Source organism: Scomber scombrus, chromosome 2 (assembly GCF_963691925.1).
Source record: "Scomber scombrus chromosome 2, fScoSco1.1, whole genome shotgun sequence".
NCBI lineage: Eukaryota > Metazoa > Chordata > Actinopteri > Scombriformes > Scombridae > Scomber > Scomber scombrus.
In genome coordinates this window covers 35,696,674-35,713,516 of record NC_084971.1, presented here as the reverse complement: position 1 = coordinate 35,713,516, position 16,843 = coordinate 35,696,674, and the positions used below count along the sequence as shown (strand labels likewise).

The window sequence follows — 16,843 nt, the reverse complement described above, 5'->3', positions numbered from 1 at the left end:
TTTCTAAAGAATACAAATCAGCTATTCTCCGCTCTCTATATAACACTCAATTATCCTTTTCACCAGGCGAGCAGGGGGCCGAGCGGGGCAGATGGTGTCCACGCTGAGAGCTGTATGGAAGCCATTTTTATTTTTATTGGCTATTCATGAGGAGGAAGGAACAATGGCCGACTGAGCGGTCATGAATCGGAATGAGAGCGGTAAGAAGGAGAAGGAGTCCGTTACGCTTTGAGAAAGAAGGAAGAAACAGAGGAGGGGCGTGTTCACCTGGAGGAGGAGGAGGAGGAGGAGGAGGAGGAGGAGGAGGAGGAGGAGGAGGAGGAGAAGCACCGTCTGTCGATGGCCATTTCAAGTCAAGAACAATAACAGCGTTCATCTATTAAATCCATCCTGTGTGAACTAGAAGCTCCAAAAGTCCTGAAAATGGTCTGTTTGTCGTCTGTTTTGACTGTTCCTTCTTCCCTTCCCTCATTCCTTCCTTCCTTCCCTCATTCCTTCCTTCCTTTCCTTCCTCTCTTCCGTCTTTCCTCTGCCCTTCTTTCCTTCCTCCCGTCCTCTTTTCCTCCCTCCCTCCTTCTGTTTCTTTCCTTCTTCTCTCTTTCCTCCGTCCTTCCTTCCTTCGTCCTTTCCTTCCTCTCTTCCGTCTTTCCTCTGCCCTTCTTTCCTTCCTCCCTTCCTCTTTTCCTCCCTCCCTCCTTCTGTTTCTTTCCTTCTTCTCTCTTTCCTCCCTTCTACCTCCTTTTCTTCCTTCCTCCATCCTTCCTTCCTTCGTCCTTCCCTCCCCTCATTCCTTCCTTCCCTCATTCCTTCCTTCCTTTCCTTCCTCTCTTCCGTCTTTCCTCTGCCCTTCTTTCCTTCCTCCCTTCCTCTTTTCCTCCCTCCCTCCTTCTGTTTCTTTCCTTCTTCTCTCTTTCCTCCGTCCTTCCTTCCTTCGTCCTTTCCTTCCTTCTTCCTTCCTTACTTCTGTCCTTCCTTCCTCCCTCCCTCCTTTCCTCTTTTCCTCCCTCCCTCCTTCTCTTCTTCTTTCCTCCCCCCTACCTTCCTCACTTCCTTCTTTCCTCTGTCCTTCTTTCCTCCGTCCTCCCTTCCACTTTTCCTTTCTCCTTCCCTCCTTCTTTCCTCCTTCCTCCCTTCCCTCCTTCCTTCCTCCCTCATTTCCTTCCTTCCTTGACTCGAGGACAACAGGAGGGTTAAATGAAAGTTTCAAAGTAACAGTAAGTGTGTTTACTGTAATGATTCCTCCTGTTCATACTGACCATTAGAAGATCCCTTCATCATGTTTACAATGGAAGTGATGGAGGACTTCTAACTCTACATAATGAACCAAATTAAAGTCTTATCCCAACATTAAGTGTCTCTTAGAGGTTTTCCTGCTGTGGATGCTGGTGGATCACCTTCACTCTTGAATCCTGCACATCCAAAAAAAGGATCAGTGGAGTATTTTGGGATGTTTTAGGGAAACATTTCTGCCCTAAAGCTGCACAGATAGTGTTCAGAGGAGAGGTTCACTATTACTCAATGATGGAGGATTAAGGAAGGAAGGGAAGGAGGAAGGAAGAAGGAAGGAAAGGAGGGAGGAAGGAAGAAGGAAGGAAAGGATGGAGGAAGGAAGGAAGGAAGGGAGGAAGCAAGAAGGAAGGAAAAGAGGGAGGGAGGAAGGAGGGAAGGAAAGGAAGGAAGGAAGGTAGGAGGGAGGCAAGAAGGAAGGAAGGAGGGAGGGAGAAAGGAAAAGAGGAAGGGAGGAAGGAAGGACAGAGGAAAGAAGGAAGGTAATGGGGAGGAAAGAAAGAGAGGAAGAATGGAGGAAAGAAGGAAGGGAGGAGGGAAGGAAGGAAGGAGGGAGGAAGGACAGACGGAAGGAAGGAAGGGAGGAAAAAAGGAACAGTCAAAACAGACGGGGTCAATTTGACCCCGGGAGGACGACACGAAGGTTAAAAAAAGATAAATTCAAATTTCAACATTATTATTATTATTATTATGTAATACAACGTAATAATTGTTGTAATAGATGTTTGAATACACTGAAAATTACTGTGATTCGTTTCTGTTTGTACTTATTTTTTTTTAAATGTTCTCTCATTTTATTTTAGACTGAATTGATTTTTATCAGTTTGTTTTTAATTTAAATGATTTTATGATTAGTCTGTTTTATTTTTTCCACCCTTGAGAATCACTAGTTACCTCGGTTGTCCAAGCCTAAACATTTAAGTTTGATATATTTTATTTTATTAACATTTGAAATTTGATTTTATTTCCATATTTGCAGCCCTGAACTTCCAGATTATATGTAATAAATGTTGATAAATGGAGTAATTTCCTCTTTTATCTGTAAAATATTTAAATTAACTTTATTTACACAAACTTTATCACCAGAAACATTTATAACTTTTTATTAAAATGCTTTTTTAAAGGAAAGTTCTGCAGTTTCTGTCACTTTAAATGTGAATAACAGCATGTTTGCATCATTTATTCTCATGCATATTAGAGTCAATCTAATTATAATAAACTAAAATAATATTAAGAGAACTTTTGTCTCCACACACGAACCGTTAAAATCTGAAACACTGAAAAGAGTCTTTTATAACTTTTATAACAGCAGCGACACAAAGGAGGAGGTGGAGGGTGACGGGAGGGGTTGGGGTGAATGGGGCGTATTAGCTCATGAATATAAGACCCTATATTACCCCCCCTCTATTACCCCCCTCTCTATTGTCTGATGGGGTGAATGCCACCTGTCAGCCTGCAGAGAAAACAGGATTGATCCAGCGTGGAGGAAAGTATTTATCTCTCGTTATTCACCGTTAATTGACTTTTAGAGGCAGAAACATGAGAGAGAGACACAGAAAGAACATTAGAAAGACCTGTTCTCTCCTTAAAGCTGAAAAAACCTGTGAAATCTACCAAAGTTTCTCAGCTTTTACATTTAAAATGAACAGTTTTTACTTTAATGTGTTTTCAGCTCAATTAAATGTATCTGCATGCAGCTCTGTGTCTGAGAAATGAACATTATATTAGAATAAAAAGCTGCAGACGAGATGCTGTTGAGGTGCTTTTACTGACTTTGTTATATAATGACAAAGTTTACATTTATATATTTTAATTTATGTATTTAAGGTGCAAACATGTGTTTTCATTCATTTAATTTTTTTGTGGTTTAAAGAAAAATAAAAATAAGGATGATAAAAATGTTTGGAAAGAATTTAAAGTAAAATAAAAAATAAATAAAAATGAGAAAACATTTTTTTAAAAGTTGAAACTAAAAACTGGTTTATCTAGATTAAAAAGACAAAAAAGAATAAAATAAAGAATATGAGTGGTTACACCAGACATTTAGAAAATATTGCAAATTATGCATAGATCATGTTTTCATGTATTTATCGTCATTACTGAAACTAATTTCTCTTCATATCAGAATTCTGAAGTGTTTCTTCATGTTTCATATTTCGAGAAAAAACTGTAAAAAGAAAATGTAAAGAGAAAAAAGTTTGATATTTTCCGACATTATAAAAATGTACGAGAAAAAAAAAGGTGTTCTGCCGAGCAGTCACATCGCCTCGTAATATTACGACTTTATTCTCGCAATATTACGACTTCATTCTCGCAATATTACAACTTCTTTCTCGTAATATTACGACTTTATTCTCACAATAATTATGACTTTTTTCTCACAATATTACGAGAATAAAGTCGTAATATTACGAGAATAAAGTTGTATTATTACGAGAAAAAAGTCGTAATTTTTCTCGTATATTACGACTTTATTCTCGCAATATTACGACTTTACTCTCATAATATTACGACTTTATTTTGGCAATATTACGACTTTATTCTCGCAATATTACGACTTTATTCTGGCAATATTACCACTTTATTCTCGTAATATTACGACTTTATTTTCGCAATATTACAACTTTATTCTCGTAATATTACGACTTTATTCTCAAAATATTACGGCTTTATTCTCGCAATATTACGACTTTATTTTCGCAATATTACAACTTTATTCTCGTAATATTACGACTTTATTCTCACAATATTACGACTTTATTCTCATAATATTACAACTTTATTCTCGCAATATTACGACTTTATTCTGACAATATAACGACTTTATTGTCATAATATGATGACTTTATTCTCGCAATATTACGACTTTATTCTCGCAATATTACGACTTTTTTCTCGTAATATTTCGAGAATAAAGTCGTAATTTCCACACAAAAAAAACTAAACAGAACGTTTGGCCTATTAATGAGTTTTATTATCTAATTCTTCTGCTGGATTCTTTGCATCTTAAATATTTACGAACTATTGCGATCGTTATTGTTAATAATAAAAAGGTAAAGTCGTCATTATGAATCTCATCATGTTTAATTAACATCACACAGCTCTGTTTCTGTCCATTACAGGCCACCGTACATTTACAACAGCTTAACTACTGAATGTCTTTGAGCTGAATATTTACATCGTATAATTGCGATGGTTTAGACCCGTACACGTAACATCTGTGACATCATGGAAATATGTTTTAAATGTAACACAGCTGCATAACAAAGAGAAAAATACTGTTTTTACCTTTTTCTGTTCTGCAGGATTTATGATTGGAGCCTCAGACGCAGCTTCTGATGATACAGTCCTGTGCAGAGAGACTATAATCACTGTTAAAGATGCTGCTTTTCCTCTTTTTAAAGAGCTGTAAATCAAACCTACAGCTGACAGCAGCTCAGGTAGCGTATTTAAGGGTTACACGCCACCGTATTAAAGCATGAATCATGTTTAAGATGAAATGATGTAAAGGAAAAGAAAGGAATGAGCAGTCTGGGGTTAAAGGAAGTTAAAGGATGAGTTCACCATCTTTATAAAGTATCTGATCAGCTTCTATTGAGCTTCATCAGTCTGAGTTAGTCATGTTGTTCTTCCTTTCTTTCTTTCTTTCTTTCTTGTCTTCCTTTCTTTCTTTCTGTCTTCCTTTCTTTCTTTCTTTCTTTCTTTCTTTCTTTATCGTCTTCCTTGTTCTTTCTTTCTTTCTTTCTTTCTTTCTTTCTGTCTCTGTTTCTTTCTTTCTTTCTTTCCATCTTTCCTTATTGTCTTCCTTGTTCCTTCTTTCCTTCTTTCTTTCTTTATCGTCTTCCTTTCTTCCTTTCTGTCTGTCTTCCTTCCTTTTTTCTTTCCACTCATTCAGACGTGATGGACACACAGTGATTATAAAGTATCTGATCAGCTTCTATTGAGCTTCATCAGTGTGAGTTAGTCATATCAAGTGATATCTGACACATTTACAGTGTTTTTATCATCAGATTCCCTCTTAGTGTTTCCCTGTTGAGCTGTGGTGTAACCATAGTAACACAAAGACTTTGCTACTAAAAACACTGTAACGTTCAAACATAGAAGATGAAGATTTTACTCATTCACTCTCCTCCTTTCTTTCTTTGTCTTCCTTCCTTCCTTTATCTGTCTTTCTTCCTTTCTTTCTTTCTTTCCTTATTGTCTTCCTTGTTCTTTCTTTCTGTCTTCCTTTCTTTCTTTATCGTCTTTCTTGTTCTTCCTGTCTTTCTTTCTGTCTCTTTCTTTCTTCCTTTCTTTCTTTCCTTATTGTCTTCCTTGTTCTTTCTTTCTTTCTTTATCATCTTCCTTTTTCTTTCTTCCTTCCTTCCTTTCTGACCATCACCCGACCTCCTGACCCCAGGCCCGGGATGTGGCCGTTGTTTAATAACAGTTTTTTGGCTAATGACATGCTCTCTTCAGCCACTAGAACTCGTTTCGTTGAGGCGGGGGTTGTCAAGTTGGGACAACCGAACTAATTAAAATCAGGTCGACCAGGTTGATGAGGAAACTTGTGGATGAGGTGAGGTTGTCTCTCTCTGGTCCACTGAGGGCCTTTGTTCGGGACCCGGAGTTGGGCGATCAGTGGAATGAGGGCCATGAATATGGTTTCCCCTCCCTCATCATTAGTCTTGCTGTGGGGGAGTGGAGAGAGACGAGTGGCATGCTTCTCTCCATGAAAGCTCTGGTAGAGTTTATCTCAGTTGGGAGTAAGCCGCTGTACCAGAGCTGCGTGAAGGTCCTGAACATCGCCTCGTTAACAGGACTCAAGGAATCCAAATGGACTGAGGTTTTTGATGCAGGCTCTTCCACTAAAGGCTGCTGGCAAGTATAAGCGTCCAGTTGAGAAACGGATGGCTGACCTCCAGTGGAGGATAATACATGGAGTATTAGCCATGAACAGATACAGGGCTCACCTGGACCCCAGCACTGAGGGGGGCTGTCGTTTTTGCAGAGTCAGAAACCGTGGAACCCCTGGTGGTTTCCTGTCCTCGGTTAGCCGGTTTATTTAGGATGGTACAGGGATGGGTGGAGGCTTTGGGGGAGGTGTTTTCTTTGTCACTTTTTGTTTTGGGGCCCAGATACACCATGAAAAAAAAGCAGACACTGGTTCTTATCATTTTTTTACAGGCTACTGCAAAGCTTGCTATTTGGAAGAGCCGAAAGAACCAGATGTCGAGTGATGGCTGGACGGAGCCGGTGCTGGTGCTGAAGGCTCTGGTCTCAGTCAGGCTTAAAATAGAGCACTCCTTCTACACGCTGACCTGTATCATGGAGGGGTCAGACAGGTCCTGTGTTCTGTTGGGGAGGACTGGTCGCTGCAGCTCAGTTTTTAGTTTGTTTTTAACTTGTTAGTATGAAAGTGAGAACAGGAAAAGTTTGTTTTTTCCCCTTTTTTCTTCTATTATAAGTTGTGAAGTGGAGATTTTAGTTTTATCATAACATGGTCTAAATAAGTCTTTCTTTCCTTCCTTTCTGTAAATGTGATGGAAGCTCAACTGTGTTTCTATCGTCTGTCCTGCAGCGCCCTCTGCTGTTTGATATGCAACACTACACGCTTTATAAAGCTTTAACAGATGCAGCTGGTTGGTTCAAACTGTTAAAGTGATGAATTAAAGTCCACTAAAAACAGTATTGAGTAGAGACTGTGATGTCTGAGTGCTGCTGAAGGTGTAAATCATGAACAGCTGCAGGAGCATGTTATTATATTACCACCAGCAGCATAACATCATGGACACTACGGTGCAATATTATTTGAACTGTATTCCTCCTGTCACAACTTTATCCTCAGGCTTACTCTCAGTCCATCATCTCAGTAACAGTTTGGTCTCATCTACAGAGGTTAATATAGATTATAGTAATAGGAAGGTTTGTTTCTATCTCTGCAGAGTTTTCCTAATTTATTATCTTTGTAAGCAACCTGTGGCGCCCCCTGCTGGTGTTTGCCAGTGAGGTCTGGAGTTGGTTGGGTTGGGCCTGGTGATCTGGTTTACTCTGTAAGGAGGGTTTTCACTCATTGTCTCTTTCCTCCCAGACAGACGCAGCAGCCTTAGTTTCTTTTCTTTTCCTTCATGCACCATACTCACCATGCATGCACATCCTGCACCACTGATCCTTCTGACTCTCACACCACATGTCATTGTATTGCCTGATTTATCCTTATTATTATTCTGTTAAATAAATATGTTTTGTTTTTCCTTTGAAACGGTGTCATGGCCTACAGCCGGCTGTGATAATCCTAATCTAAGTTTTCTTCATGCAGTTGTTCAACATATATTTAACCTTCCTTTTAATAATCTTAGTTTTTCTTTTCTTTTTTTCTGTGATTAATGTAACCGTCACACTTCTCCATCACATCTTACATTGTTTATATGTTTATAATCTGTATCATTTGTATGTGTGTAAACTAATAAAAACTCTTATTTTATCTTATCAGCACCATTATGCTATTTGTTCACTTATTTTGCACCATTTTTATTAAAACTCTCACTTTAACATATTGAAACCATCACTTTTGATTTTTTAATATTGTATTTTATTAAACCCGTCTATGTATTTATCTATAACAAAAAAAAAACTTCCCAATATTTAAAAGAACATTTTTTATTATTGTCTTTAATCCTGAAATCACAGTTTGCATCACTTCCTGCTCGTATATAAAACAGTAAAACAGTATAAACTGAATTATATTAGTATGTAGCATCAATTAAATATTATTAATGATGCCTTCAATGGACATCAGGAAAACTGTAAAAATTAATATTGAATCTTTAACATCCAGCAGACTCTTAAACACGTTTGGAGGATGTTTATAAAACACGACTGAATGTTACGAAGACGTTTAACAGATAAAATGAAGTGAAGAGTAAATGAAAAATATATAAAATCAAACATTTTATATACAAAGTAAGATCTGTACATCCAAAGAGACGTTAACGTCGATGCATTAAACGTCTCCTATCAGTGATGTTTGAGGACCAAGAAGATCGTAGGAAAACACAACGTCACCTGGATGCAAACTGTCCGCTGCTGAGCTCTGAGTTTCCCGTTTTTCTGCTCTGACCCTGAAGGCATCAGCTGGCCGACTGAAGTTTACAGACACAGTGTGAATCTGAGGCTGATGGTGCGTTCACTGACACCACAAAATAAAAATAAAAAGAGTTGTCCGGCAGAGAGAAAAAGTCAACATCGCTTCTCTCACAACGTTTTCTACAAATCTGACAGAGCGTCCCTGAACGCACCACAGAGATGTTTAAAGTCCTTCATCCTTCAGTCCGTCCACTCCTTACCTGCAGCTTCTTCTTCTTCACCTGTTCTTTTCTCACACCTTCATCTTCGTGTTCTGCAGCATCTGCTTCGGCAGCTTCCTGCGGTCTTTGCCGGCGTTCCTCTTCCTCTTCTTACTCAGGAAGTTCTCCAGTTTCCCGCTTTTCTTCAACTGCTCGTATCTCTCAGCCAGCTGCAGCTTCTTTTTCTCCGCTGGAAGAGACAGAAAAAGATGATTATTATTATTATTATTATTGTTGTTATTTTTTAAACAGTGTAAATATTAAAAACGTGTTTCTTACATTTCTTGAGGAAGAATGGTCGCTCGCCCTGATTGGCTCGTTCTCTCTGCAGCCTCTTGAACTGCAGCTCTCTCTCTCTCTGCTGCTCTCGGCTCTTCCTTGCTCGCTCTTGGTTCTCCTGCAGAGTTACGAAGAAAATACGTCAAAAGGTTAGCATGAAGTGTGTTTATGTGTCTGTAATGATTCCTCCTGTTCATACTGACCATTAGAAGATCCCTTCATAATGTTTACAATGGAAGTGATGGAGGACTAAATCCACAAAAAACGCATGTAATAACAGACATGATGTAAGAAAACGTAAAAAAAAAAAACAACATAAAAACATACAACATAAAAAATTCCGTAAAAACCCAAACAACGTAAAAAAAAATAACAATGTAAAGAAAACATGATGTAAAAACGTGACATAGAAAAAACAACGTTAAAAAACATTTAAAAACCCATAGCATAAAAACCACACAACGTTAATAAAACACGACGAAAAAAAGAAAACGTAAAAAATTCCAACATAAAAAACACACGATGAAAAAAACAACGCAAAAAATCCCAAACGACATAAATAAAACACGACATAAAACAAACACACGATGAAAAAAAATGTTTAAAAAAAACAACATAAAAAAACCTAACGACGTTAAAAAAACATGACGTTAAAAAACCTAATGACGTTAAAAGACCTAATGACGTAAAAAAAACCTAATGACGTAAAAAAAAAACCTAACCACGTTAAAAAAAACCTTAACACGTAAAAAACCCACAAAGCTACACAAACATTCGCAGTGAGAAATAGAATATTCCTCCTGATAGATTCCAGCTTTACGTTTCGAAGACTTTATCGTGATCTCCGATGTTCGGACGGCTCAGACTCACCATCCTCTTCAGCAGGAACTGCAGCTTCTCCGATCTCTCGCTGCTGTTCTTCTTCTTCTTCAGCTTCTTCTGGACGATCTGCAGACAAACAGGAAGTAAACTGAAGTTAGCTTTGTGTGTTTCTGACGGATCGAACGTCTACGACAGTTTAAAGCTTCTTCATCTTTTTATCGTTGGATTTTAAAGTCTCACCTCTTTCTCTTTGTCTTTGATGTCATTGATGAATTTATACGTCTTCTCAAATATCTCAGGTTTATATTCTCCCGACAGATCGTCGAATCGAGGATCTCTCAACGTCTAAAACACGAAAAAAAGAGAAACGTGTAAAAGACGCTTCAGCAGACTTTACGATTCTTCTTAGAAACACGAACTAAACTCACCGGTTTCCGAACGGAGACGACCTGACGCAGGAAGGGAGGCGGCCTCTTAGCCGAGATCTCCATCGGTCTGAAAAACAGACGCAAACACACGATGTAACAACATGACGTGAAAGCACGATGAAAACACAACATTTTAAAACACACGTAAGAAAAACAACGTAGAAATACACGATGTAAAAACAAATAACGTAAAAACACACCACATAAAAATAAACAACGTAACAACACTCATGCCGTAAAAACAAACACGATGTAAAATCACGTACAAAACAACATGATAAACACAAACGACTTAAAAAAACCCACAAAAATAAACGGACAACGTAAAAACACACATGATGTAAAATAACGTAAAAAATCAACATGAAAAACACAAAAAACGTAAAAACAAGCGTGATATAAACGTTAGCCCTCTGTTGTTCTCACCGGTTCTTGTTGAGTCGTTTCTTTTTGCCGATCTTTTTCTGATTCTCTCGGCTGCCGAACGCAACTTCGTTATAAACTTTAGTTCCGACTTTATTCTGAAGCTTCAAAACGTCCTCGAAAGACATTTTGGACAATTCTGAGAAAGACGAGAGAAAAGAGACTCAATTAATTAACTTTTATATTAAACACTTTATTACTATTATACATTATATTACACACTTTATTACTATTATACATTATATTACACACTTTATTACTATTATACATTATATTACACACTTTATTACTATTATACATTATATTACACACTTTATTACTATTATACATTATATTACACACTTTATTACTATTATACTATAAGTATATATATATGTATAATATCCATAAACAGAACTAAATACTCAATTAGACGACAAAATGAAGCTTTAAGAAATATAAAAGGTTCATTTTCACTTTTTTCTGACATTTACAGAAAAGATTAATACAGAAAATAAAGTGCAGATTAATTGATATTGACAGTAATTAATAGTTATTTATCATAATAATCTCATCAGAATCAATAAAATCTTAATAAATGTAACTTTTATATTTGTATGTTTTCATCTTTAGTTTCTTATTAAATGTTAATAAAAGCTGTAAATTCACCTTTTTTCATGTCTTCTCTGGTCTGGATCTCACCGCTGCCACCAGCTTCCTCTTGTTCTTCATCCTCCTCCTCGTCTTCATCATCGTCATCCTCTTCATCATCGTCACCCTCCTCTTCTTCATCATCATCATCATCATCGTCGTCATCCCCTTCAACCTCCTTCTCCTCCTCCTCTTCTTCTTCTTCTTCTTCTACACCATCATCAGACCCTTCCTCATCCTCCTCTTCTTCATCATCACTGAATTCCTCCTCTCCCTCTTCTTTACAGTACTGCTCTCCTTCCTCACTCCCTCCTCCTCCTCCTCCTCCTCCTCTCTTAGTGAGCAGTGCGAAGTTTCTCTCCACGTCAGAGTCTTCATCATCGCTGCTGCTCGCCATCTTTACCTTCTGCTGCTCTCTCTTCTTCATCACGGCTGAGAAGAAGAAGAAGAAGAAGAGATGAAATGTTAGTGATGAAGAAGAGAGGAGGAAGACCTTTATCTGCTGACCCTTTGGAGGGGCCCCACCCCTAGGTTGGGAACCACTGGACTAAACTAGCTAACTGTATATAAAGTAGTGTAAACTAGCTCCACCTCCAGCAGCTACAACAGTAACATGCTGCTCTAACACTGATGCTTCACTATTAATAATCTAATGATGTCATAATAATAATATATCAGTCAGAGGACCAAACCACTACTTTACTGTAATACTGCATACTACATCACTATAATACTGCAGTACTTTTACTGTAATACTGCATACTACATCACTATAATACTGCAGTACTTTTACTGTAATACTGCATACTACATCGCTCATAATACTGCAGTACTTTTACTGTAATACTGCATACTACATCACTCATAATACTGCAGTACTTTTACTGTAATACTGCATACTACATCACTATAATACTGCAGTACTTTTACTGTAATACTGCATACTACATCACTATAATACTGCAGTACTTTTACTGTAATACTGCATACTACATCACTATAATACTGCAGTACTTTTACTGTAATACTGCATACTACATCAGTCATAATACTGTAGTACTTTACTGTAATACTGCATACTACATCACTATAATACTGCAGTACTTTACTGTAATACTGCATACTACATCACTCATAATACTGCAGTACTTTAACTGTAATACTGCATACTACATCACTCATAATACTGCAGTACTTTACTGTAATACTGCATACTACATCACTATAATACTGCAGTACTTTACTGTAATACTGCATACTACATCGCTCATAATACTGCAGTACTTTTACTGTAATACTGCATACTACATCACTATAATACTGCAGTACTTTTACTGTAATACTGCATACTACATCACTCATAATACTGCAGTACTTTTACTGTAATACTGCATACTACATCACTCATAATACTGCAGTACTTTTACTGTAATACTGCATACTACATCACTATAATACTGCAGTACTTTTACTGTAATACTGCATACTACATCACTCATAATACTGCAGTACTTTTACTGTAATACTGCATACTACATCACTCATAATACTGCAGTACTTTTACTGTAATACTGCATACTACATCACTCATAATACTGCAGTACTTTTACTGTAATACTGCATACTACATCGCTCATAATACTGCAGTACTTTTACTGTAATACTGCATACTACATCACTATAATACTGCAGTACTTTTACTGTAATACTGCATACTACATCACTCATAATACTGCAGTACTTTTACTGTAATACTGCATACTACATCACTCATAATACTGCAGTACTTTTACTGTAATACTGCATACTACATCACTATAATACTGCAGTACTTTTACTGTAATACTGCATACTACATCACTCATAATACTGCAGTACTTTTACTGTAATACTGCATACTACATCACTCATAATACTGCAGTACTTTTACTGTAATACTGCATACTACATCACTCATAATACTGCAGTACTTTTACTGTAATACTGCATACTACATCACTCATAATACTGCAGTACTTTTACTGAAATACTGCATACTACATCACTATAATACTGCAGTACTTTTACTGTAATACTGCATACTACATCACTCATAATACTGCAGTACTTTTACTGTAATACTGCATACTACATCACTCATAATACTGCAGTACTTTTACTGTAATACTGCATACTACATCACTCATAATACTGCAGTACTTTTACTGTAATACTACATACTACATCACTATAATACTGCAGTATATATATTAATCTCTCCACTAAAGTCACATACTGTTTCTCATCTGGATGTAAACAAACGTCACCGATAGCTGATCGATATATTTATAATTAATAACATTTTTATATTCAACCTTCATATAAACACAAACTCACCTTCTCTCTGCTGTCAGGATGAGATATTAATGTTTATTTCTTTATTTAAAGTCAGACTTTAGTTCAGCTCCATTATCCACGTGTTTATATGCGTGAAGGCGGCACGTGTCACTCCGAACATACAGCTTCCGGTTTGGGCAGATTTCAAATTAAAGGTATAACTGGGTTGCGGTATTAACTTTATGTCAGTTTCTTTCATTTACTACATATTTATACTACAGCAAACTGTTACATTAATCACCAACTATACTTTATATTTTCACTATAATTGTTTTTGTACTTATTATTATTTATTATTCTTTATTCTTTTTCTTATTGCTGCTCTTATTTTATATTTTATTGTCCACTTGCTGCTGTAATAATGCAGATTTCCCCATAAAGGAATATCTGATCTTATCTTAACTATTCTAATAATAGATTAATAACTTTGAGTCATTTTTAAGAGGAAAACATGTCCAAATTCTCTGATTCAGCTTCTTAAATGTGAATATTTTCTGGTTTATTTTCGTTTTTTATGAGAATAAACTGAATATATTTGAGTTGTGAACAGAAACAATACATTAAAGGATCTCATATTGGACTTTTAGAAAACATTGATCCACGTTTTTCACAATTTTCTGACATTTTATGGATCAAACAACGAATCTATTAATCGAGAAAATTCATTGTTTATATTTTTATTATATTTTACCTGCACAAGACTTAAGTCAAATGTTGTTTTTAATGTGCTTTATAACATAAAATAATTAGTAGAGAATATTTGAGGACCACTATATATATATATTTATATTTTTCAACGCTGTAATTTGGTAGAAACCGTTAAAAACGACTCACTTCCGGTTTGACTGTTGTTAACTTTACATTTTCAGCTTTTTACTTCCGGTGGGAGACATCCTGTCATGCGCAGTGCTGCCACCTGCTGGCCAAAAACAGAAACTACAACTAAATAATTTTAAAATGAAACTAAAATTCAGGATCAGTTTCAGAATCTGTGATAAAATAAATATATAAATAATAATAATAATAATAATATAAATATGTTTACGGCTTCTTTAATGTTTATTTATAGTTATATTATATTTTTATGGTTTCTGCCTCAATGTGATGAAGTATTTTAACCCTTCTGTTGTCCTCGGGTCAAGGAAAGAAGGGAGGGAAGAAGGAAGGAAGGGAGGGAGGGAAGAAGGAAGGAAAGGAGGGAGGAAAGAAGGAAGGTAGGGAAGAAGGAAGGAAAGGAGGGAGGAACGAAGGAAGGTAGGAACGAAGGAAGGGAGGGAGGAAGGAAGGAAGGGAGGGAGGAAGGTAGAAGGAAGGAAAGGAGGGAGGGAGGGAAGAAGGAAGGAAAGAAGGGAGGAAGGAAGGGAAGGATGGAGGGAGAGAGAAAGGAAAAAAGGAAGGGAGGAAGGAAAGAAAGAAGGACAGAGGAAAGAAGGAAGGTAGGAGGGAAGAAAGAAAGAGCGAACGAGGGAGGGAGGGAGGAAAGGAAGGAAGGAGGGAAGGAAGGACGGACGGACAGAAGGATGGTAGAAATTGTATTTTATTCTATTTTATTCTATTTTATTATATTATATTATATTATATTATATTATATTATATTATATTATATTATATTATATTATATTATATTATATTTTATTATATTTTATTTTATTGTATTTTATACTATTTTATTATATTTTATTATATTTTATTTATTCTATGTAACAGATAATAATTACTAATGTTTCTGTTGCTTATTCAGCAGGTTAGTAAATAACATTAAGGACACGTCACTGATTAATTCCTTAATTCCTAAATGTAAACAGTGCAGGATGAAGAGGGGGGGGGGGGGTCGACACACACACACACACACACACACACACACACACACACACACACACACACACACACACACACACACAGCAGGGTAACAGCAGAGGAGGAGGAGTTTATTCTCGTTGCTAGGAGACCAGGTGAAGAGGAAACTCGCCAAGTTGATACATTTAAACCGGAAACTGGAAAAACTGTTCAGAGAATAAAAGCAGTGGTAAAATCAGATATTCATTTATTAACAGCAGCAAGTAGACAATAAAATATAAGAAGAGCAGCAATAAGAAAGAATATAGAACAATAGATAAGTACGAAAAACAATATAATATAATAATATAATAATAATTGTGACATTATTTACATTATAACAACAGTAATATTGGTATTAAGTGGTAATATACCAATATATATATATATAGGGTAGCAATGAAGATTCACAGAATAAAAGTCTTGATTTGGAAACAATAAGATAATATACCAACATGTTTATATCTGAGTACTGTAGCTGAATCATTTATTTATCACAGTTTAAGGTTGTAAACTGTTATTTGGGGGAATTCCTTCCTCTCTCTATTCTCCGTCCTTCCTTTCCTTCCCTCCTTCCTCCCTTCCTTCCTTCTTTCCTTCCTTCCTTCCTTCCTTCCTTCCTTCCTTCCTCCCTCCCTCCCTCCCTCCTTCTCTCTTTCTTTCCTTCCTCTCTCTTTCCTCCGTCCTTCCTTTCCTTCCCTCCTTCCTTCCTTCCTACCTTCATCCCTTCCTTCTTTACCTCTGTCCTTCTTTTCTTCCTTCCTCCCTCCTTTCCTTCCTTCTTCCTCCCTTCCATCCTTCCTTCCTTGACTCGAGGATAACAGGAGGGTTAGGGGTAATTCAGTTTAAATAGTTGTCGTCTTCTTTAAAGTTTATTATCTATGATATTATATGAAGCTTTTATTATAATCTTTATTTATTTATATACATATTTAAATACTGTATATGTGGTGATATGTGCAAATTTACTGTCATATATCTGCTGTTTTAAAATAACTCACAATTTTATTTACACTAAATAAACTTTATTGTTGTATTTTTATTATTTTCCAGGTTATAAAAAACAATAAATATGAATGTTTTATGTTACGTATTAATTTATTTATATACAGTTAATATCATTAATATAAACATTATTGAATAAATCTGATCTTTAAGAGGTTTTTCAATCAGCTTCTTTAGTCCTACAAATAACCCTCTTATTTTGAAAAGCCTTACCGGAAGTGCAGTTGATGTAATGCGCTTGCACTTGCCGGTTCCCGGTGCCGGTCTGAATAATCGTGATCCACACACCGGAGCAGTCAGTCAGAGGCTGGATGCTCAGCGGGAGGAGAGCTGCTGCTGATCCGCCTGCAGCGCCTCGTTTTCGGCTTCAACACACTCACCAACACCGCTGAGGGCCTTTATTCTGAAAAGCTTTAAATGTTTCCTGTCGGG

The 16,843-nt window shown here is 36.6% G+C and overlaps 1 protein-coding gene across 1 annotated transcript; it reads right to left on the bottom strand.

Annotated features, from left to right (window-relative positions):
- Positions 1-7,911: 7,911 nt before the first annotated feature.
- On the bottom strand, positions 7,912-13,670 carry rrp36 (ribosomal RNA processing 36). Its single transcript, XM_062435191.1, has 8 exons — positions 13,571-13,670; positions 11,213-11,626; positions 10,568-10,703; positions 10,142-10,208; positions 9,954-10,058; positions 9,762-9,839; positions 8,892-9,009; positions 7,912-8,802 (listed from the first exon to the last, which is right to left on the bottom strand). Exons 2-8 carry the CDS (start codon positions 11,619-11,621, stop codon positions 8,645-8,647), a joined length of 1,071 nt encoding a protein of 356 aa, XP_062291175.1. The 5' UTR covers positions 11,622-11,626; positions 13,571-13,670; the 3' UTR covers positions 7,912-8,644.
- Between the last annotated feature and the right edge of the window lie 3,173 nt (positions 13,671-16,843).

What these genes read in the sequence shown, in the direction of transcription:
- rrp36 (XM_062435191.1), bottom strand. Translation starts at nt 11,621, where the DNA reads ATGAAGAAGAGAGAGCAGCAGAAGGTAAAGATGGCGAGCAGCAGCGAT. An exon ending in TCGTCTCCGTTCGGAAACCG is followed by an intron (nt 10,059 to 10,141) that starts GTGAGTTTAGTT and finishes TTCGTGTTTTAG; the next exon opens with ACGTTGAGAGATCCTCGATT. An exon ending in TCAAAGACAAAGAGAAAGAG is followed by an intron (nt 9,840 to 9,953) that starts GTGAGACTTTAA and finishes GTTTGTCTGCAG; the next exon opens with ATCGTCCAGAAGAAGCTGAA.